The sequence below is a fragment of the Callorhinchus milii genome, unplaced genomic scaffold, assembly GCF_018977255.1.
Source record: "Callorhinchus milii isolate IMCB2004 unplaced genomic scaffold, IMCB_Cmil_1.0 Scaffold3, whole genome shotgun sequence".
Lineage (NCBI taxonomy): Eukaryota > Metazoa > Chordata > Chondrichthyes > Chimaeriformes > Callorhinchidae > Callorhinchus > Callorhinchus milii.
Genome location: NW_024704744.1, coordinates 51,683,722 through 51,701,855, shown reverse-complemented (window position 1 = coordinate 51,701,855; position 18,134 = coordinate 51,683,722). Strand labels below are relative to the sequence as shown.

General features: G+C 44.4%; 1 protein-coding gene across 3 annotated transcripts in view; it reads left to right on the top strand.

The window, feature by feature from the left end:
- The first annotated feature begins 10,775 nt into the window (after positions 1-10,775).
- sesn1 (sestrin 1) overlaps positions 10,776-18,134 on the top strand; it is a 70,200-nt gene continuing 62,841 nt past the window's right edge. For 2 of the 3 annotated variants that reach the window (XM_042333753.1, XM_042333752.1), the window contains exon 1: positions 10,776-11,417. In XM_042333753.1, coding sequence (XP_042189687.1) covers positions 11,097-11,417 — 321 coding nt within the window. In that variant the 5' untranslated portion in view covers positions 10,776-11,096. The remainder of the gene's footprint in view (positions 11,418-18,134) is intronic. The other variant, XM_007892884.2, reaches the window with a different exon arrangement.

The window sequence follows — 18,134 nt, the reverse complement described above, 5'->3', positions numbered from 1 at the left end:
GTTTCAATTTTTATTTCAGAGTAGAATCTATCTGTTTTTAAGTGTCATGATGTTGCAAACATAGGGACGAAGAGAAACATAACATCACATTAATGATTTGGATTTGGGAATTAGCAGTACAATTTCAAAATTTGCAGATAACACCAAATTGTGGGGCATAGTTAATACAGAGAAGGACTGCAACAAATTACACCAAGACACTAATAAACTTGCTGAGTGGGCATTTAAATGGAAAATGCATTTCAATGTAGAAAAGTGTGAGGTGGTACATTTTGGTGTAAGGAATAAAGAAGGCACATCCATATTGGAAAATAAAAACCTAAGTGCGGCAGAGGAGCAAAGTGACCTAGGGGTATACATACACAATTCACTAAAAGTAGCAACGCAGGTTAATAAGGCCATAAAAAAGTGAACCAGGCATTGGGGTTCATTTCTAGAAGGATAGAAATGAAAAGCAGGGAAATTATGGTAAACTTCTATAGAACCTTGGTTAGACCACACTTAGACTACTGTGTGCAGTTCTGGTCCCCACATTATAGAAGGGATGTAGAGGCACTGGAGAGCGTGCAAAGGAGATTCAAAGGATGATCACAGAACTGAGAGGTTATACCTATCAGGAAAGGCTGAACATGCTTGGACTCTTTTCTCTTGAAAAGAGGAGGGTAAGGGGCAACCTGATAGAGGTCTTTAAAATGATGAAAGGTTTTTATAGGGTAGACATAGGGAAGATGTTTTCACTTGTGTGGGAGACCAAAACCAGGGGCCATCAATATAAAATAGTCACAAATAGATCAAATAGGGAAGTTAGAAGACAGTTCTTCACACAGAGAGTAGTGGGAATGTGGAACGTGCTACCATAAGGAGTTGTTGAGGCAAATAGCACAGATGTATTTAAGGGAAAGCTAGATAGGTACATGAGGGAGAAAGGAATACAAGGTTATGTTTGAAGGCTTAGTTGAGGAAAGGCAGGAGGAGGTTCATATGGAGCATAAACGCTGGCATAGACCAGTTGGGGCGAATAGTCTGTTTCTGTGCTGTATATTCTAATGTATTCTAATATATAGAGGCTGTATGATTGCTGGTACAATAAATTTACAGAAACAGTAAATCAAGTTGCATATATCGATTAATGACATGTCTGCATGTATAAAGTTAAATTAATGAGTTGTACAAGTACATTATATCACATGGATCATGGGTAAAATAAAAGTGTGTTGACAAATGAGTACCTGTACTTTTACTTTTTAAAATGGTTATCTGTTTTGTTTATAACATTGCTAGTTCAGTAGGAGCATAAAGAATTAACAAGGTACATAGAGCAACATAGAGTAAGCTTGTTGTATAACCTCTAGCCTTAAAGCTCCGGTATCTTGCATTGTTGCTAATAGCCTCTTTACATAAACTGGCAACACTATGATTATAGAGTTTAGAGTTAAGCACTTTGCGTAGTGTATTCAGTCACATGTACAAACCTGTCAGTGTCACATAAACAATTCAGTTCACATGGAATTACCTAATACTTTCCGAAATTAGGTAAGCAGGATACGTCCCTCCAAGGAGAACCGTGGGCCATATTTTGCCCACCCCGGACTTAGATGCATGTTCACTGGATCTTCAATGCACTTCACCAGGTCAATTCATTTCTTGTTTTCTATCACACACGTGATTTTATAGGATTTATTATATATTATACAAGGGCGTTTTCAGTCAGACTGTCACTGCAACAACCTTCACTGAAAACTTCACTGAAATGCTACAAGTTAATTGTCAGTAAAGTGTTAGGCTGCAGGAGTAATGAAAACTTTTACAATATTTTAAACTTTTTATAGATATCATGGTTTATTCTTTTGTAAAAAGACGCACTTATTACATCACTGCTCCTTATATAGTTATCATTTTAGTGGCACAGAGCTGTCTTTGTGCAATAGTCCACAGCCTGAATGAATGTATCACTCAGACACATTCCTCTCCTTCCAATAGATTTTACACACGATGTTCAGTAAACTGGTATGGAGAAGTTGAAAGGATTGTTTTTTTTCCTTTGATGTCCCGGGTGAGCCGTTTTATCTCCCTGCACATGTATGCAGGTCTTATAGTTGAGTGGTAGCTGGCAGGTACTCCCAGGCCTCTGTCAATATTGTTCAATCAGTCAGAGGCACGAAATAGTACTCCAGAAACAGCTCTGCCACTAATTTTGCCTGAAATACCAAGTTGTGACATTAACTATAATACTGCAATTTCGTCCTATGTATCCTGTTACATATTCCCTCCTAGTCAAAATTAATCCAAAAAATTCTAATTAATTGGCTACTCATCTCATTGCTGCTTATAGGATGTTTCTAATGCAAATTAGCTGCTGTGTTTGCCTCCACAATATGGTAACATTTATTTACTAAATTTCTAATTAACTTCATTTGGTAAAGCTCTTTAAGACATTTCCTTTACGTGAAAGGCGCATATAAATGCAAGTTGTGATTCACTTTTGCAAATGATTACAAGTGGGAATAAAATAGCCATTTCAATCTTCCCTACACTGTGTGAAGCTAATGCACACCCCAGCACACAGACATCATTCTGGATCATTGCGTGATAGAAATATTTCTGGTTACAGTGTAACTACAATATCTACAAATTATTGTTTATTATTTTAGGCAAATGTGGCAATGTTGAAGTATATTTTCAAAATGTTTTTGTTTTGTAAATTAGATGCTTTTTAAAGAGTAATTTCAAACCTATGCTTCAAATGCTTTCCCCTTTATTGATATTTATAAATAGTGTTTAAAATTTGAATATAATTGTTGCATTAAAGCTTACTTAATCATGAGCGCAAGTTGTTATTGTTTGGTTACAACACTTTAACCCAGTGGTGGCCAACCAAATACATTTTCTTGATTGAATATTTCTTGATTTATGGCTACATCATCAACATTGCCACTCAGTAGCTTCTGGGAACAAAACATTGATTTAAGCAGATTCACCTAGACCAGTACAAATGTTTCGTGGGCCACAACTGCATAAACACTTTCAGATTTAAACACTTTCAAACCTGATTGAACAAAACTGCTGTAAAAACTGTTCAATTGTTGTTTTGAATCTTTAAGTAACCCCAGTCACCAGTAGATTCTGTATTACAATCACTATTATTTGATGTCGCTGGCAAATTAGGGTAAGTTGTGTTTCGAGGTGTGAATGTCTGCTCTGCTGGCTTTCAATCTGCATTCATTCCTCTTCTCAGAAATATGAATATTTACCTGCAGACTATTGCACGGTTTTGATAGAAGGGGGTGGAGAGAATTATTATTTCTTAGCAGGAATGAAGAAGGCTAAAAGGGTACATAAAAATAAGTTAATCAACTAAAAACATGTTTTAATTTTGTATTCATTTTCTCTGCTCGTAAATACCTCCATGTCTTGCATTATTCCCTGGCTAAGGAATGGGGGTCCTAGAGTTTTGCCACCATTATTCTGTAACTGATTGCTAGCCAATATCAGAGCATGGCCAAGCATAACTCTGCTACCTATTTTTCTGCTTTTGTATGGAAGTGCTTAGCTGAGTTATTTATTTAAAAATGGCTTTCCCTCAGATTATTTCTATTGCGACCGAAGGTGAGACAATCTGCACAGATTTTTGCACAACTGCTATCAACCTCTCTCTGTTCTCAGCCAATAGAAAGCGTGGTTCATGCGAAGCTGGAATGGCTCTCTGCCATTCATGTGGCATAGCTGTAGAAATTAAAGCTGGAAACCAGCCTATTTCTCTCAGGAAAATTACACGTGCAGCATTAGTTTTTTTTAAATATAGTACATATAGTCCAAATAAAATTGTCTTGTACTTTCATTATTTACAATGACATGTGCAATAGGAAAGGAAACCAACCCAAATTGAGGGGAGCCAATTAGTTTGAGAAGTTTAACTCAGAATGCCTGCTTTTCATGTGCTATCCCAACCAGCGTTCCTGCTGAGGATTATTGCATTGACTGAACCCATGAAAATAAAGCTAAGCAACAACAACAACAAGATTACATTTGTATAGCGCCTTTCACGTTCGGAGACACTGGACAGCGTATAGCATTTCAGACCTGACCTGGGGTCAGGGAGGGAGAAGGGAGGGGAGGGGAAGGGGGGTGACTGATGGCATGGCCGAAGAGGAGTTGAACTATTGAACGAATAGATGGTTGGGGGAAAAAAATTATTTGTAAATGTTCCTTGGATCACATTTTGCAATAATTTCAGACACTGTGAAGTAGTCTTATCCCTACATATTTTTCTCTTTTTGGCCAAATTAGGTTAGTTTTCCATCTTGGCATTTAGGCTGATGTACTCAGTTGACATCGAACTATTTTCACAAGAAAGGATGGAGAATAGGTACAAAAAGTAAACCAAGATAACCAATGGTTACTTTCCATCCTGTTCCTATGCCTCACTGATTATTATATTTTCAGAATTGCTATAAGCCTATTATGCTTATCGGCTGGATGGCACATCATATGAAAATCTAAAATGGATGGTATATAGTGAGGTGGCACATTCTCATGATCCAAAAGAATGTTGGAAGGAGAGATATCTCAGGCTGATCTTGTACACCTCCAAATGGTTAGTCATAGACCGGAGCTTTCAATGTTAGTAAAATGTTTAGAGTAATGTACAGGTAAACAACATCCTTCATTGGCATTCCAGATGCCTTGACAGAAGTGATGCTTCTGTCTTTCACACATGTGGGTGTGATGGTTCAATGTGTGACTGTTATAGAACATTCAGTTTGTGCAGGATCATTACAGTACCATGTGTTCTGTATTTTTCCCGCTGAAATAGATTCTGTCAAGAGCTGGAAAGACTACTGCTTCAAATTGGAAAAGAATTGTGCTTTCTATTGAATCAAAACTGAATATATACACTATTTGGAAAACAAAGGGGCAGTGTTTTTCGGTAAAGGGGCAGTGCAAAAGGTTGATATAAAAATTCAATAAATAGGTTAGCAAGTTGATGAGCTCTCAAAGAGAATGCAGCAGGTTCTCCAAATGACAATAAAATTGTCTTCTATCTCACAACTTTAGAAATCAGTCCATCAAAACATATGCATTCTTTTCTTGTTCATTGTACTATTTTATGTACTATTTATTTATGTCACAAGTACTTTTACTTGAATAAAGACTTTTTAGTTAAGGTAATTACAGCACTTTGGGAAATTATCTGATAACTACAGCAAGTTGCATTTATATAGCGCTCTTCACGCGGGGTGGCATCCTGGAGCGCTTGACAGTGGCGGAGTCCGAGCCCAAGCCAGGGGAAGAGGGAGCGGGGAGGTGATCATAAGTATGATCAAAAAGTAAGGTCTTTAGGTGGGATTCAAAAGTGGGGAGGGAGGAGGGATTGAGGATTGAGGAAGAGAGTTCCAGAGCTTCAGGGCATAGTGGCTGAAGGCAAGGCCACGAATGGTGGAGAGGATAAGGGATGAACAGGAGGCCTGAGCCAGCTGAGCGGAGGCAGTGAGTGATGGACAGGATGGGAAGGAAATCGGATAGGTAGGGAGGTGAAAGGGTATGAAGGGATTTCAAAATGAGGAGAGGATATTGAAATCCGTTCGGTAATTGGGAGCCAGTGGAGTCTGGCAAGGACTGGTTTGATGGGGGTACGGAATTTTGTGCAGGTGAGTATCTGGGCAGCGGAGTTTTGAATTAGTTGAATTTTCTGTATATTGGGATCTGGGAAGACCTGCGAGGAGGGCATTGGAATAGTCCAACCAGGAAGTGATAAAGGTGTGGCCGAGGATTTCGGCTGCTTTGGTTGTGAGGTACGGCCAGCGTCGGGCAATGTGACTGGGATGGAAAAAAGCATTCCTGGTCAGGGAACGGATGTGGCGTAAAGGAAAGCTGGTGATCGAACTTGATGCCTTAGTTGCACACGGGTTCAGCGATTCTGAGGGAGGTTGAGGAGAGTAGACCTGCATGAGTGAAAACGTTGATGGGAGCCAAAGAGCATGGCTTCCGTCTTGCCAACATTCAGCTGCAAAAAATTTGCGATTATCCAGACCATATCCAGATTATCCAGACCATAAAAATAATAATAATATTGTCAGTCAAACAAGCTGACAGGACATCAGCAGATTGGGAGTCACAGCTGGAGGAGGAGAAGTAGATTTGGGTGTCATCCAAATACAACAACAACAACTTGCATTTGTATAGCACCCTCCACCCCAGGCGGCGTCTCAGAGCACTTAACAATGGTGGAGCCCAAGGCCAAGCCAAGGGGAACGGGGAGGTGACTGTAAGCACAGTCGAAGTGGAAGGTCTTCAGGTGCGACCTGAAAATGGGGAAGGTCGGCGGCAAGGCGAAGGGATCGAGGGAGGGAGTTCCAAAGTTTCAGGGCATAGTGGCTGAAGGCACGGTCACCGATGGTTGAGTGGAGGATTCAGGGGACACAGAGGAGGTTGGACCCAGTAGAGCAGAGGCAGCGGGAATACTGAGATGATAGAAGAGGTTAGAGAGATAGTGGGGTGCTAAGGAATGGAGGGATTTAAACACTAGAGTGAGGATCTTGAAATTGATCCGTTCTGTGACAGGGAGTCAGTGGAGTTTGGCAAGGACTGGGGTAATCAGGTTATGAAGTTTGGTACGGGTGAGAATGCGGGCGGCAGAGTTTTGAATGAGCTGAATATTGTGAATAGTGAAGAATGGGGAGACCAGCGAGGAGAGCGTTAGAGTCGTCCAGCCGAGAGGTGACAAAGGCATGGACAAGGGTATCGGCAGCTTTTGGGGTGAGGTATTGTCGGAGACGGGCAATGTGGCGGAGGTGGAAGGAAGCGGTGTGGTCAGGGAGCGGATGTGGGGGAGGAAGGATAACTGTGGATCGAACTTGACGCCTAAGTTACGCATGGGTTCAGAGAGTTTTAAGGACAGGTCGGGTAGGTTGAGGAAGTCGGAACCGTGAGACAGAAGATATCGATGGGAACCAAACAGTATGGCTTCCATCTTGTTGCTGTTTAACTGCAGGAAATTTGTGCTCGTGTGAAATACATGTGGAAGTTGACCCCATGTCTGTTGATGACATCGCTGAGAGAAAGCATGTAGATAAGGAAAAGAAGGGGACCAAGGCTGGAGCTTTGGCGTACCCCGCAAGTGACTGAGCAGGGTCGGGAGGAAAAACTATTTGTCAAGATGTATCATTGGCGATTTTTTAAAGTAGGACTCAACTCGATTTGTTAATAGGTACTAATCGGAAAGAATCTCTGTCCCCATTGTTTCACCAGTTTGCTCCACCTGTTGACTAACCTAGTCTGTCATCAGCAGTGTCTGGAACTGGTGACCCAACTGGCTCAGGAACTGGACTACCAAAACCAACACAGAGGGTTGACCAGATTTCGACATTTGCAGTGCAAAGCATGTCTTGGAGCCAGCTCATACAATACAATGTATGGAGCACCTTTCACGTCATCAGGAGGACATCCAAAAGCGCTTGACAGTTCTGACTGGACACCGGATCTGGGGGACCGAAAGCCCAGGTACATTTTGAGATGGAACTTGAAAGAAGGGAGTGGTGGGGATGGAATTGGAGGGATTTGGGAATGGAGTTCCAGAGAGCTCATTACCGAGTAGACCCTGCTTACCGTTTCTCTTTCCCCCCACTTCCCCCTCCCCCCTTCCCCCACTTTCCCCTCTTCCCCCACTTTCCCCTCTTCCCCCACTTTCCCCTCTTCCCCCACTTTCCCATTTTCACCCACCTTTCCCCTCTTCACCCACCTTTCCCCTCTTCACCCACCTTTCCCTACTTCACCCACCTTTCCCCTCCCCTGCCCTTTCCCCTCTTCCCATCTCTTCCCACCTCTTCCCCATTCCCCCTCTTCTCCATTCCCCCTCTTCCCCATTCCCCCTCTTCCCCTCCCATTTCCACAAAGGAGAAAGGTAGGGAGTCCAAACCTCCCTGGATGGATAAGGAAATTGGGATTAAGATAAAATAAAAGAAGGAGGCTTATGATAAATGTCAGGTCCAAAATACAGAAGATAATCAAATAGAATATAGAAAGTACAGACTGAAAAAGGAAATAAGAGGGGCAAAGAGATTGTATGAGAAAAGATTAGTGGGTAACATAAAAGGAAACCTTAAGGTATTTTATAAGCACATAAAGAAAAAGTAAGTCAAAGGTAGGATGGGTCCAATTAGGGATCAAAGTGGAAATCTTCTTGTGAAGGCAGAGGGCATGGCTGGCGTACTGAATGAGTACTTTACATCTGTCTTCGAAAAAGAAGAGGATGTAACCAATGCCACAGTATCGGAGGAGAAGGTAGAGAAATTGGATAAGATAAGAATAAACCAAGAGGAGATACTAAAAAGGTTGTCTGTGCTCAAGGTAGATACGTCACCTGGTCCGGACGGAATGCATCCTAGGTTACTGAGGAAAGTAAGGGTGGACATAACGGAGGCTCTGGCCACAATCTTTCAATCCTCCTTGGACAATGGGGTGGTGCCAGAGGACTGGAGGGTTGCAAATGTTGGTCCCCTGTACAAATAGGGGCTGAAGGATAAACTCGGGAACTACAGGCCAATCAGCCTAATGTCAGTAGTGGGGAAACTTCTGGAGACTATAAGCCAGGACAAAATAAATTTTCACTTCAAAAAATATAGGTTAATAAAGGACAGTCAACACGGATTTGTTAAAGGCAAATCATGTCTAACAAACCTGAGAGAGTTTTTTGATGAAGTAATGGAGAGAGTGGATGAAGATAGTGCAGTTGATGTAGTCTATATGGATTTTCAAAAGACATTTGATGAATTGCCACATAAGAGACATAAGCAAAATAGAAGCCCACAGTATTAAAGGACAGTGGCAGCATGGATACAGAACTGGCAGGAAGACAGAAAGCAGAGAGTGGTGGTAAACGTTTTTTTTTGACTGGAGGTAAGTGTGCAGTGGTGCCCCAGAAGGATCGGTATTGGGAACACTGCTGTTTTTGATCTATATAAATGACCTGGACTTGGGTATAGGGAGTATAATTTCCAAGTTTGCAGATGATGCTAAGCTAAGAAAAACAGTAGACAGTGAGGAGGATAGAAGCAGCCTGCAAGAGGTCATAATCCGACTGGTAAAATGGGCAGACATGTGGCAGATGAAGTTTAATATGGATAAATGTGAAGTGATGCATTTTGGCAGGAAGAATGAGGAGATGCAATATAAGCTGATGGTACAATCTTAAGGGGTTGAAGGAACTGAGAGACCTGGGGTTCATATAAGTAAATCTTTGAAGGTGGCAGTACAGGTAGATAAAGCTGTTAAAAAACATACGGGATACTGGGCTTTATAAATAGGGGCACAGAATACAAAAATCAGGAAGTTACGATGAACCTTTATAAAACACTGGTTAGAGACTGTGTTCAGTTCTGGACACCACACTTTAGGAAGGATGTCAAGGCATTGGGGAGGGTGCAAAGGAGATTTACCGGATGGTACCAGGAATGAGGGACTTCAGTTATCAGGAGAGGTTAGAGAAGCGAGGATTATTCTCATTGGAGCAGAGGTTAAGAGGAGACTTAATAGAAGTTTTCAAGGTTATGAGGGGATTCGATAGGGTGAACAAGGAGAAACTATTTCCACTGACGGGTGGTTCGGTAACCCAAGGGCACCGATTTAAAATAGTTAATTTTTCCACACAGCGAGTTTTTCAGATCTGGAATGCATTGCCTGAAGGGGTGGTGGAAACCGATTCAATAACAACTTTTAAGAGAGAAGTAAATAATTATTTGGGGAGGACACGTTTGCAGGGCTATGGGGAGAGAGCGGGGAAGTGGGATTGAATTGGATAGTTCTTTTCAAAAAGCCGGCAGGGTGGGCCGAGTGGCCTCCTTCTGTGCTATACAATTCTATGATTCCCTTTCTCTCCCCACCTTCTTTCCCCTCTTCCCTTTTCTCTCCACACCTTCTTTCCCCTCTTCCCTTTCTCCCCCTCCCCCCTTTTCCAACTTCTCTTTCTCCCCCTCTTCCCTTTCTCTCCCCTTTCTCCCCCTCCAACCGTTCCCATCTTCCCTTTCTCTCCTCCTTTCCCATCTTCCCTTTCTCTCATTTCCCCTCTTCCCTTTCTCCCCCTCCAACCGTTCCCATCTTCCCTTTCTCTCCTCCTTTCCCATCTTCCCTTTCTCTCCTTTCCCCTCTTCCCTTTCTCCCCCTCCCCCCTTTTCCATCTTCCTTTCTCCCCCTCTTCCCTTTCTCCCCCTCCGACCGTTCCCGTCTTCCCTTTCTCTCCTTTCCCCTCTTCCCTTTCTCCCCCTCCCCTTTTCCATCTTCTCTTTCTCCCCCTCCGACCGTTCCCATCTTCCCTTTCTCTCCTCCTTTCCCCTCTTCCCTTTCTCTCCTCCTTTCCCCTCTTCCCTTTCTCTCCTCCTTTCCCCTCTTCCCTTTCTCCCCTCCTTTCTCCCCCCTTTCTCCCTTCCCCTCTTCCCTTTCTCTCCCTCCGTCTTTCCCCCTCTTTCCGACTCCCCCCCCACTTCCCTTCCTCTCTTTCCCCTTCTCCACTTTCCCTCTCTTCACCCCTCCACTTTCCCCCTCCCCTCTTCCCTGTCTCTCCCCCGCCAACAACTTGTTGCTGAGTCGGACCAACGAGGCGAAACCAAACTTGACAGTTCCCAGCTGTCGCCGCCGACCCCACCGAGGGGACCAATCACCGCATCGTGAGCCGAGCAACGGGAGGTGGGCCGAGAGGAGAAGGCCGTTCATTGGCTGGTACCTCACGCCAATCATTCGCCACCCGGTTGGGGGCGGGCCGTAGTCAGGTTAGGTTACTCGGGAGCAGATCATTCAAACCGTGTCCTCGAGAGCGAACTGGAAGGTTCTGCGGAGCGGCCGTTGGTCATTTATTCTGACGGTTTATCCTCAGAGGGAAAAAAAGAAAAGATTTTTTTATAAGAAAAGAAAAGTTTAATAACCGTATTCTCCGAACGACAGCGGCGACTACATGTTGTTGGAGGAGGAGGAGGAGGAGGTGGCCGTTGTCTCCAGTTGTTGACTAGACCGGAGCCTCGCAACAGCTCGAGCGGCGGCGGAGGCGGAGGAGGGAGAGTGGACCGGCGCAGCGAGCGGTGCCGTCCATCCCCGCCCGGTACGCGGCCATGGAGGAGCGCGACGGCGCCGGCAGGTGGGACGGGCTGTGCAGCAGGGAGGCGAGCCAGCGGGAAGTGGCCATGGAGAGCGTCAGGCAGGCGGTCATGAGCTTGACGGAGAAGGTGGGTTTTAGAAACGGTAAACCGACGCCTCCTACTGCCCCCCTCTCCTCCTCCTCCTCCTCCTCCTGCTCCTGCCGCCCCTCGCCCGCTCCTCTCGCCTCTCTGGACTGTTTGAACACGTACCTGGTGAGACTCCTCGTGTTGTCCAGGAGATGCCCCTTCAGCGACGTGCGGGATAAGTGTCTGGCCATCCTGCAGGGTGTGCAGGTAAGAAACCTCTCTCATCCCCAAATCGTTGCCCTTCACCATCCACCACCCGCAGATTATTGCTTTCCATCCCCCACCCCCCCACCCCACCCCCCGAAATTCTTGTTCCTTTGCGAAATCAGTGCTGCCAACTTTCCTTCAAATCTTTGTCCCATCAAATCATTACCGCACTTTTCGTCAAATCATTGCGACCCCTATGATTTCTGTTACGTATACAATAGCAACAACAATTGCATTTATCCTCTCATGTCGGGAGGACGCCCCCCAGTTGCTGGACCGTCAAAGGTGTGCACCCGAGCTGCAGGGCTGGGAGTCGAGGGGTAGAGGGCAATGGTGGTGGTGGTGGTGGTGATGGGAAGATGCCCGAAGGCGCAGTTAAAGAGGAAGATCTTGAGACAGGCCTTGAAGGAGGCAAGGGAAGGGCTCCGGGATGGAGTTCCAGACGGTGGAGGCAGAATCACTAAAGGCTTGACCTCCAATGGTGGAGCGGGCAGGGTGGGGGACGTGGAGCAGGCCAGCACCTGCTGAGCGGAGTAATAGTATGTGTTCAACTGCAGCATCCAAGCTTAGATTTTGTGTTTTCAGGTCTTTTGGTGAATCTTCAGATTTCAAATGCTGCAGACATCCAGAGCTCACTTCTACTTCATTGGGATTTGGGAGTGACTTTTATGCGTAATGAATGGTTAATGAAGGTTAGCTTAGTATTTTTCTCCTCCCAGGTACCTCTTCATCTCATTAGCTACTAATATGTTATTCGAGTACAACTAAATAGGGCCCATTCATTGTGGAAGATCTGAAAAAAAAGGATTTACTTGTGATTCTTAGTGTTATTAGTACTTGTGATCTCAGAGTTGATAGTGTTGAAGTGTTGGTTCCAGTATATGATTCACTAATGTCTAGTGTAATATACAGTAATTTGATAGAGAATGTATATTTGGTATTTGTAATGATTGTTACCTGGGAAACCTTGAATTGTAGCTGAAGAGCATTTAGTGCTTTGTGAAGAATAAATAATGAGACTAATTTTTGAGTGTATTCATGGGCCACGAATCTAGTGCACCAATATATTTGTTAATATAGGGTGCTCTTTAGTAAAAATGGTATCATTAATCAATATCAGTTTTACTCAGTATCAGTGGCACAGTTTTGTACAATCTGTGCATTGCTTTTCCATTACTGAAAGCAAACACAGTTCTGGCTGCTGCCAGTTTGGCTGGTTGAAACTCAGCTTTCAGCCTCCAGGCCCAAATGTGCCAATGTGTAAGCAAGCTGCATACATTAAAAAAAAGCTTTTTTTCTTCCCTCATGTTTCTAGTAGGGTAAAGAGAAGTTCGTACTGGTAAGTATGAAAGAAACTACCACAATACAGTACAGAGAATGATTAGAATAGTGAAGTTTTAAATAGTTAAGATGGGAATAAAGTATCTGTTTACTGAGCCACCATTGCTCCTCTGGTTACAAAATTCTGCACTATAAATAACCTAAAACATCAAATCGGAAGATGTGGGTCTGCGCTGCTCATGGAATACAATTAGCCTTTTTTTTGGTGGTGGATGGAGGTTTGCTATTTGGATTATTATTACTTATGCCACTAGAGCAGTGGTTTTCAAGCATTCCTATGGAGGAAAGAAAATCTTATCAATTCTATTCATTTATTTCAGATTCGAATTAAAGTATGACAGTTATTCTCAATTAAATGTGCAATTTGTCATAAACATTAGGTGTTGATGGAGTTATTTATGGTTCACTGCAGTTGCTCTGGTCTGATGCAATGCCATCTCTTCCTGTCATTGAACAGGCTTTCTAGTTAACTATATTGACATTGTTATTGGTATCACAACTTGTACCAAGTACTTCCCGGACCAGAGGTTTGATTCTAATCAGTGGTCAGCTGTCTTAAGTATCAAAATGACAAATTACATTTTGTCCATCTGCAACCAGGGCTCCCTCTGCCTCCTCATCCTCCTTGACCTCTCTGCTGCCTTCGACACCGTCGACCACTCTATGCTCATCCACTGCCTCTCCTCTCACCTCAACCTTCACGGCTTTGTCCTTGACTGGTTCAGATAGTACCTCTCACACCGCCTCCACTTCATCTCCACAAATGGTTTCTCCTCCAGCTCCTGCACCGTCTCGTGCAGCGTTCCTCAGGCCTCTGTCCTTGGTCCCCTCCTTTTCGTGACATCACCCGCAGACATGGGATCAACTTCCACATGTATGCGGATGACACCCAACTGTATCTCTCTGCCTCCACCCTTGACTCCAGGACCACTGCTGTCCTGAAAGAATGTCTGTCAGACATCAAGTCCTGGATGAGAGATAATTTTCTTCAGTTGAACGTCAACAAGACCGAGGCTCTCCTGATTGGCTCCCGTCAGCGCCTCCACATCTCAGGTGCTGATAGCATCACCATCCACAGTCGCACACTCCACCTCACTGAGCCAGTCCGGAATCTTGGGGTCTTCTTTGACCCTCAACTATTTTTACCCCACATCTGTGCCATTACCCGCTCTGCCTTCATTACATTGAGGCTCAACTATGCAAACTCACTGCTTGTGGCCTCCTCTACTCCTCCCTTTACAGGCTGCAGATCATGCAGAAATCTGCAGGCCGTGTCCTCTCCCTCACTAGGCTATTACCCCATTCTTACCCAACTCCATTGGCTTCCCATCACACAGTGGATACAATTCAAATCCTGGTCCTCACTTCAAAGCCCTCCATGGTCTTGCTCCCCTTACCTCTGCAACCTCTTAAGCCTCTACCATCCTGCTCACTCCCTCCACTCAGCCTGCTTCACGTCCCCCGCCTCGCTCGCCCCACTATTGGCGGGCGAGCCTTCTGCCACTCTGCCCCACCCTCTGAAACTCCATCTCGCAGTCCCTCTGCCTCACCCCCTCCCTTGCCTTCTTCAAGACCCATCTCAAGACCCTCCTCTTCGACTGTTCTTTTGATCTCGCTGCTTCCCCACCTCCACCCTCCCCGATTCTGACCCCCTGCTCGAGTCTGAAACTGTCCAGTGCCATGGGACATCCTCCTGATGTGAAAGGCACTATATAAATGTAATTTTGTTGTTGTTGTTATTGTTAGGTATGAATATCTCATTAAATCTTGAGCAATGTAAATGTGCTTTGCTTAGTTGTATTCCCAGTGTGCTTGAACAGACATCCTGTGCAGTTCCTCAATATTGTGTAGTCCTGTAGCTCAGTGGTTAGAGCACTCGCCTTGCAAGTGAGAGACCTGGATTCAATTCCAGGCACAGGGCAAAACCTTGGCCAAGTTTCCTTACTCCACATGTCTAATAATAATCCCTCCAAAAACAAAACAATAATAAATTGGTCATTTTCAATCCACGACTGTGGGACGCCTCTGTGCGTAATTGGCTGCCACATTTCGCCCACAAAGATACAGTCAATTCACTTTTCAGTCTATTCTGTGAAACACTTTGAGACGTCTAGAAGACGTGAAAAGCGCTATATCTAATGCAAGGATTATTATTCTTACAATAAAACTTGTTTTTGGCTCCATAGCTGCTGTGCCTGAATTTGAATTGAATGGTATAGCTTGTCTGTAACCTGTGCTCTTTGTAAACAACTTTTTATAAACTTTATGAGCAGTAACATTTTATACTTTTATGCCTTTTTTCCCCACTTGTTTTCTATATTTGATATCATAATTTTGACAAGCCACTAGAAAAAAGATGAATGTACTTGGAATTAAATGCAAGAAATTACTGGACGACTTAAAGATTTTGAAATTTGTGTTAGAATTTTGAGCAAAAAGTCAGATTTTCATTGAAATCAAAATGCAGGAGCTCTTCTGTTGCAGAGGTCTAGCTTAACTGCTAGGTTCTATTCTAGTGATCCCCAGAGTACTGAAGTCCAAGTGAAACCACCACACATCTGGTTTGGGGGAAATAGGGTTTCAGCCAATCCATTCTGCAGCAGCACTTAGAGCCTCGTCACATTTAACTTTGGTATTTGAGAAGATCGTTTCTAGCATAGATAATAATAATCCTTATCGCTTTTCATGTTTGTAGGCCATCTCAAATCTCTTCACAAGATGTAGTGTAAAGTGTAATGACTGAAACTTATAAAAAAATGTGGCAGCTACTTTGCACACAGCACTGTCCAACAAATAGCCATGACCAATTTTATTTGGGGGATTGCTGACTAGAAACCCTTCGCTTTCAAATGGTAGCATGTTCACCTAAACTATAGCAGGTGGGATCTTGGTTTCCCATTCGAAGGACGAGATTAGACTAGTTGTATCCTCATTTTTGGATTGTTCAGGAAGGGAGATGCCTTTTCTTTATGGTTGGTCAAAACCATGCTTTGATACTGTATTCATTTTCCATCTTTCCCTCTTTTTTGTTCTTTAGGAGGTTAAGAAATGTGAACTATAGAAGTTGCACTCAAAGTAATGAATATGTTTAGAGATGTACTAACATCTTAACAACTTAAAGATAAGAATGGCTTCATGTTTTTAAACATTTTTTTTAGAGTGCTCTTGCAGCCTATAAAAAGTGAGGCATTGGTGTTTAAAGGCGTACTAAACAAATCAGACCAATATTGTAATAACTAAAACATGATGTACAGGATAAACTTCTAAAACAAAGGATTTGTGTGAAAGTTCAGACTTGTGAAAACTGTTCTCTTTACATATAATAACATTGAGACAGTCTAGAACGTTATTCTCTGAATGTGCTGCCAATTCTGCTCCACTGTAAGATAATAGGAGGCACAATCTTCTCCTCATTTTCCTTTTTTTTAAACTATCATGCTTCCATGTGCTCTTCTGGTGAAAAGTGTGGTAATGTAAGATGACCCCATTAGAATGTGCCTTGGTCAAGTATGGGGTTGCTTTAGGGCTTCTGAGGACTATACTGTATATACTAAAACCCCAGCTAGCTGGACTAATGGGGGGTGGGGGGGATTTGGTCCAGTAAGCCGGAATTTCCAGGTAAGTTTCCGACAATGCCGGTAACAGCCTTTAATGGCTTCTTTCGTCGCCAGCTTTCTTCAGTGCCAAAACATTTCAGTAAATGCCGTTACTTGCATTGTAATTGTTTGAATCCCATGAGCAGAAGATGGAGAATAAGCTGTCTTCTACTTGTGGGATTCAAATGAGTATCCCTGGACACTGAAAGCCAACAAGCACAGTGAGATGGGAGGCTACATGTGGCACCGCAGAATTTTTTTTTCAGTATTTCCATTTCGTGCCCAGCGGTTTACTGCATAGACCAGAATATATATCAGATGTGCCGAGCAGCTGGCTTCCTGTGCTTAAAAATGGCTGCCTTCTGGGATGTTGGGTTGCTGGAGATGTCACTTCCGATACAATGTGTGCATTCTTGTAATATACAGCTCGTGATGCCAGTGGTGATTTGGTAACCTGGAAGCAGGGCTGAGAGATGTTTTTTGCAAATCAACATAATGCCTAATTTCTTTGGGTCTGAAACACCAAATCATAACGAGATTGTCCTGTAGTGTCCTTTAAAAGACTGGAACTGCTGGCTGCTGTACAGTTTTCCTTTTTATCTTTCAATAGATTGCTTCTATACCTACAGTAAATCTGGCCATTTCGGGTATTATTCCAACAAATATAGGTATTTTTAATATGCTTGGTCAATTGTTGGTGGTGGATATAGGAGTGCATGATAGGCGGGAAAATATATGTAATCCACAGTGGAGGTAGGGTATTCAAAGAAAGTGACAAATTATTTTTTACAAGTCCTGATCTGAGTTATTTATAATAATAATCGTTCCATTTGACATATTACATCGTTGAGATGTCTCAAAGCACTTCACAGAATATATTGTAAAGTGTGTATTTTGTGGACGAAACGTGGCAGCCAATTCTGCACAGTAGTGTCCCACAAACATCCGTGGATTGAGTGACCCAAATTTTTTAATTATTGCCTCTGGAAAGCGCTCTGCCAATCGATTAACCGCCCGTGCCCGCCTGTGCCCGTGCCCGCCCGCCTGCGCCCATGTGCCTGTCTGTCTGCCTGCCTGTGCGTCGGTCGGTCTGTGCGTCTGTCCGCCTGTGTCTGTCTGCGTCCGTCTGTCTGCCTGTCTGCGTTGGTGTGCCCGCCTGCGCGTCGGTCTGCGTGCCGGTCAGTCTGTGTCTGCGTGTCGGTCTGTTTGTCTGTGTGCGCGCGCGCGTCTGCCTGTGTGAGTGCGCGCGCGCGTCTGCCTGTGTGTGTGCGCGCGCGCGTCTGCCTGTGTGTGTGCGCCCGCGCGTCTGCCTGCCTGTGCCCGCGCGCCTGCCTGTGCCCGCGCGCCTGCCTGTGTGTGTGCCCGCGCGCCTGCCTGTGTGTGTGCCCGCGCGCCTGCCTGTGTGTGTGCCCGCGCGCCTGCCTGTGCCCGCGCGCCTGCCTGTGCCCGCGCGCCTGCCTGTGCCCGCGTGCGTGTGCGTTCTGTGCCTACCTGTGCCTGTGCCCCCCGTAGTGCCATCCCACAGTCCCTTCGCCTCACTTCCTCCCTGTGCCTCCTTGAAGGCTTGTCTCAAGACCCTTCTTTTCGATAGTCCCTTCAGTCGCCCTCCCACCTCTCTGCCTTCCCTCACCCCTACCCCAACCCTCATCCATGTTCGGGTCCTGACCCCTGACTGTCCAGTGCTTTGGGACATCCTCCCGACGTGAAAGGCACTCTATAAATGTAATTTGTTGTCTGTCTGTCTGTGTCTGTCAGTTCTGTGCCCGCCTGTGCCCCCCGT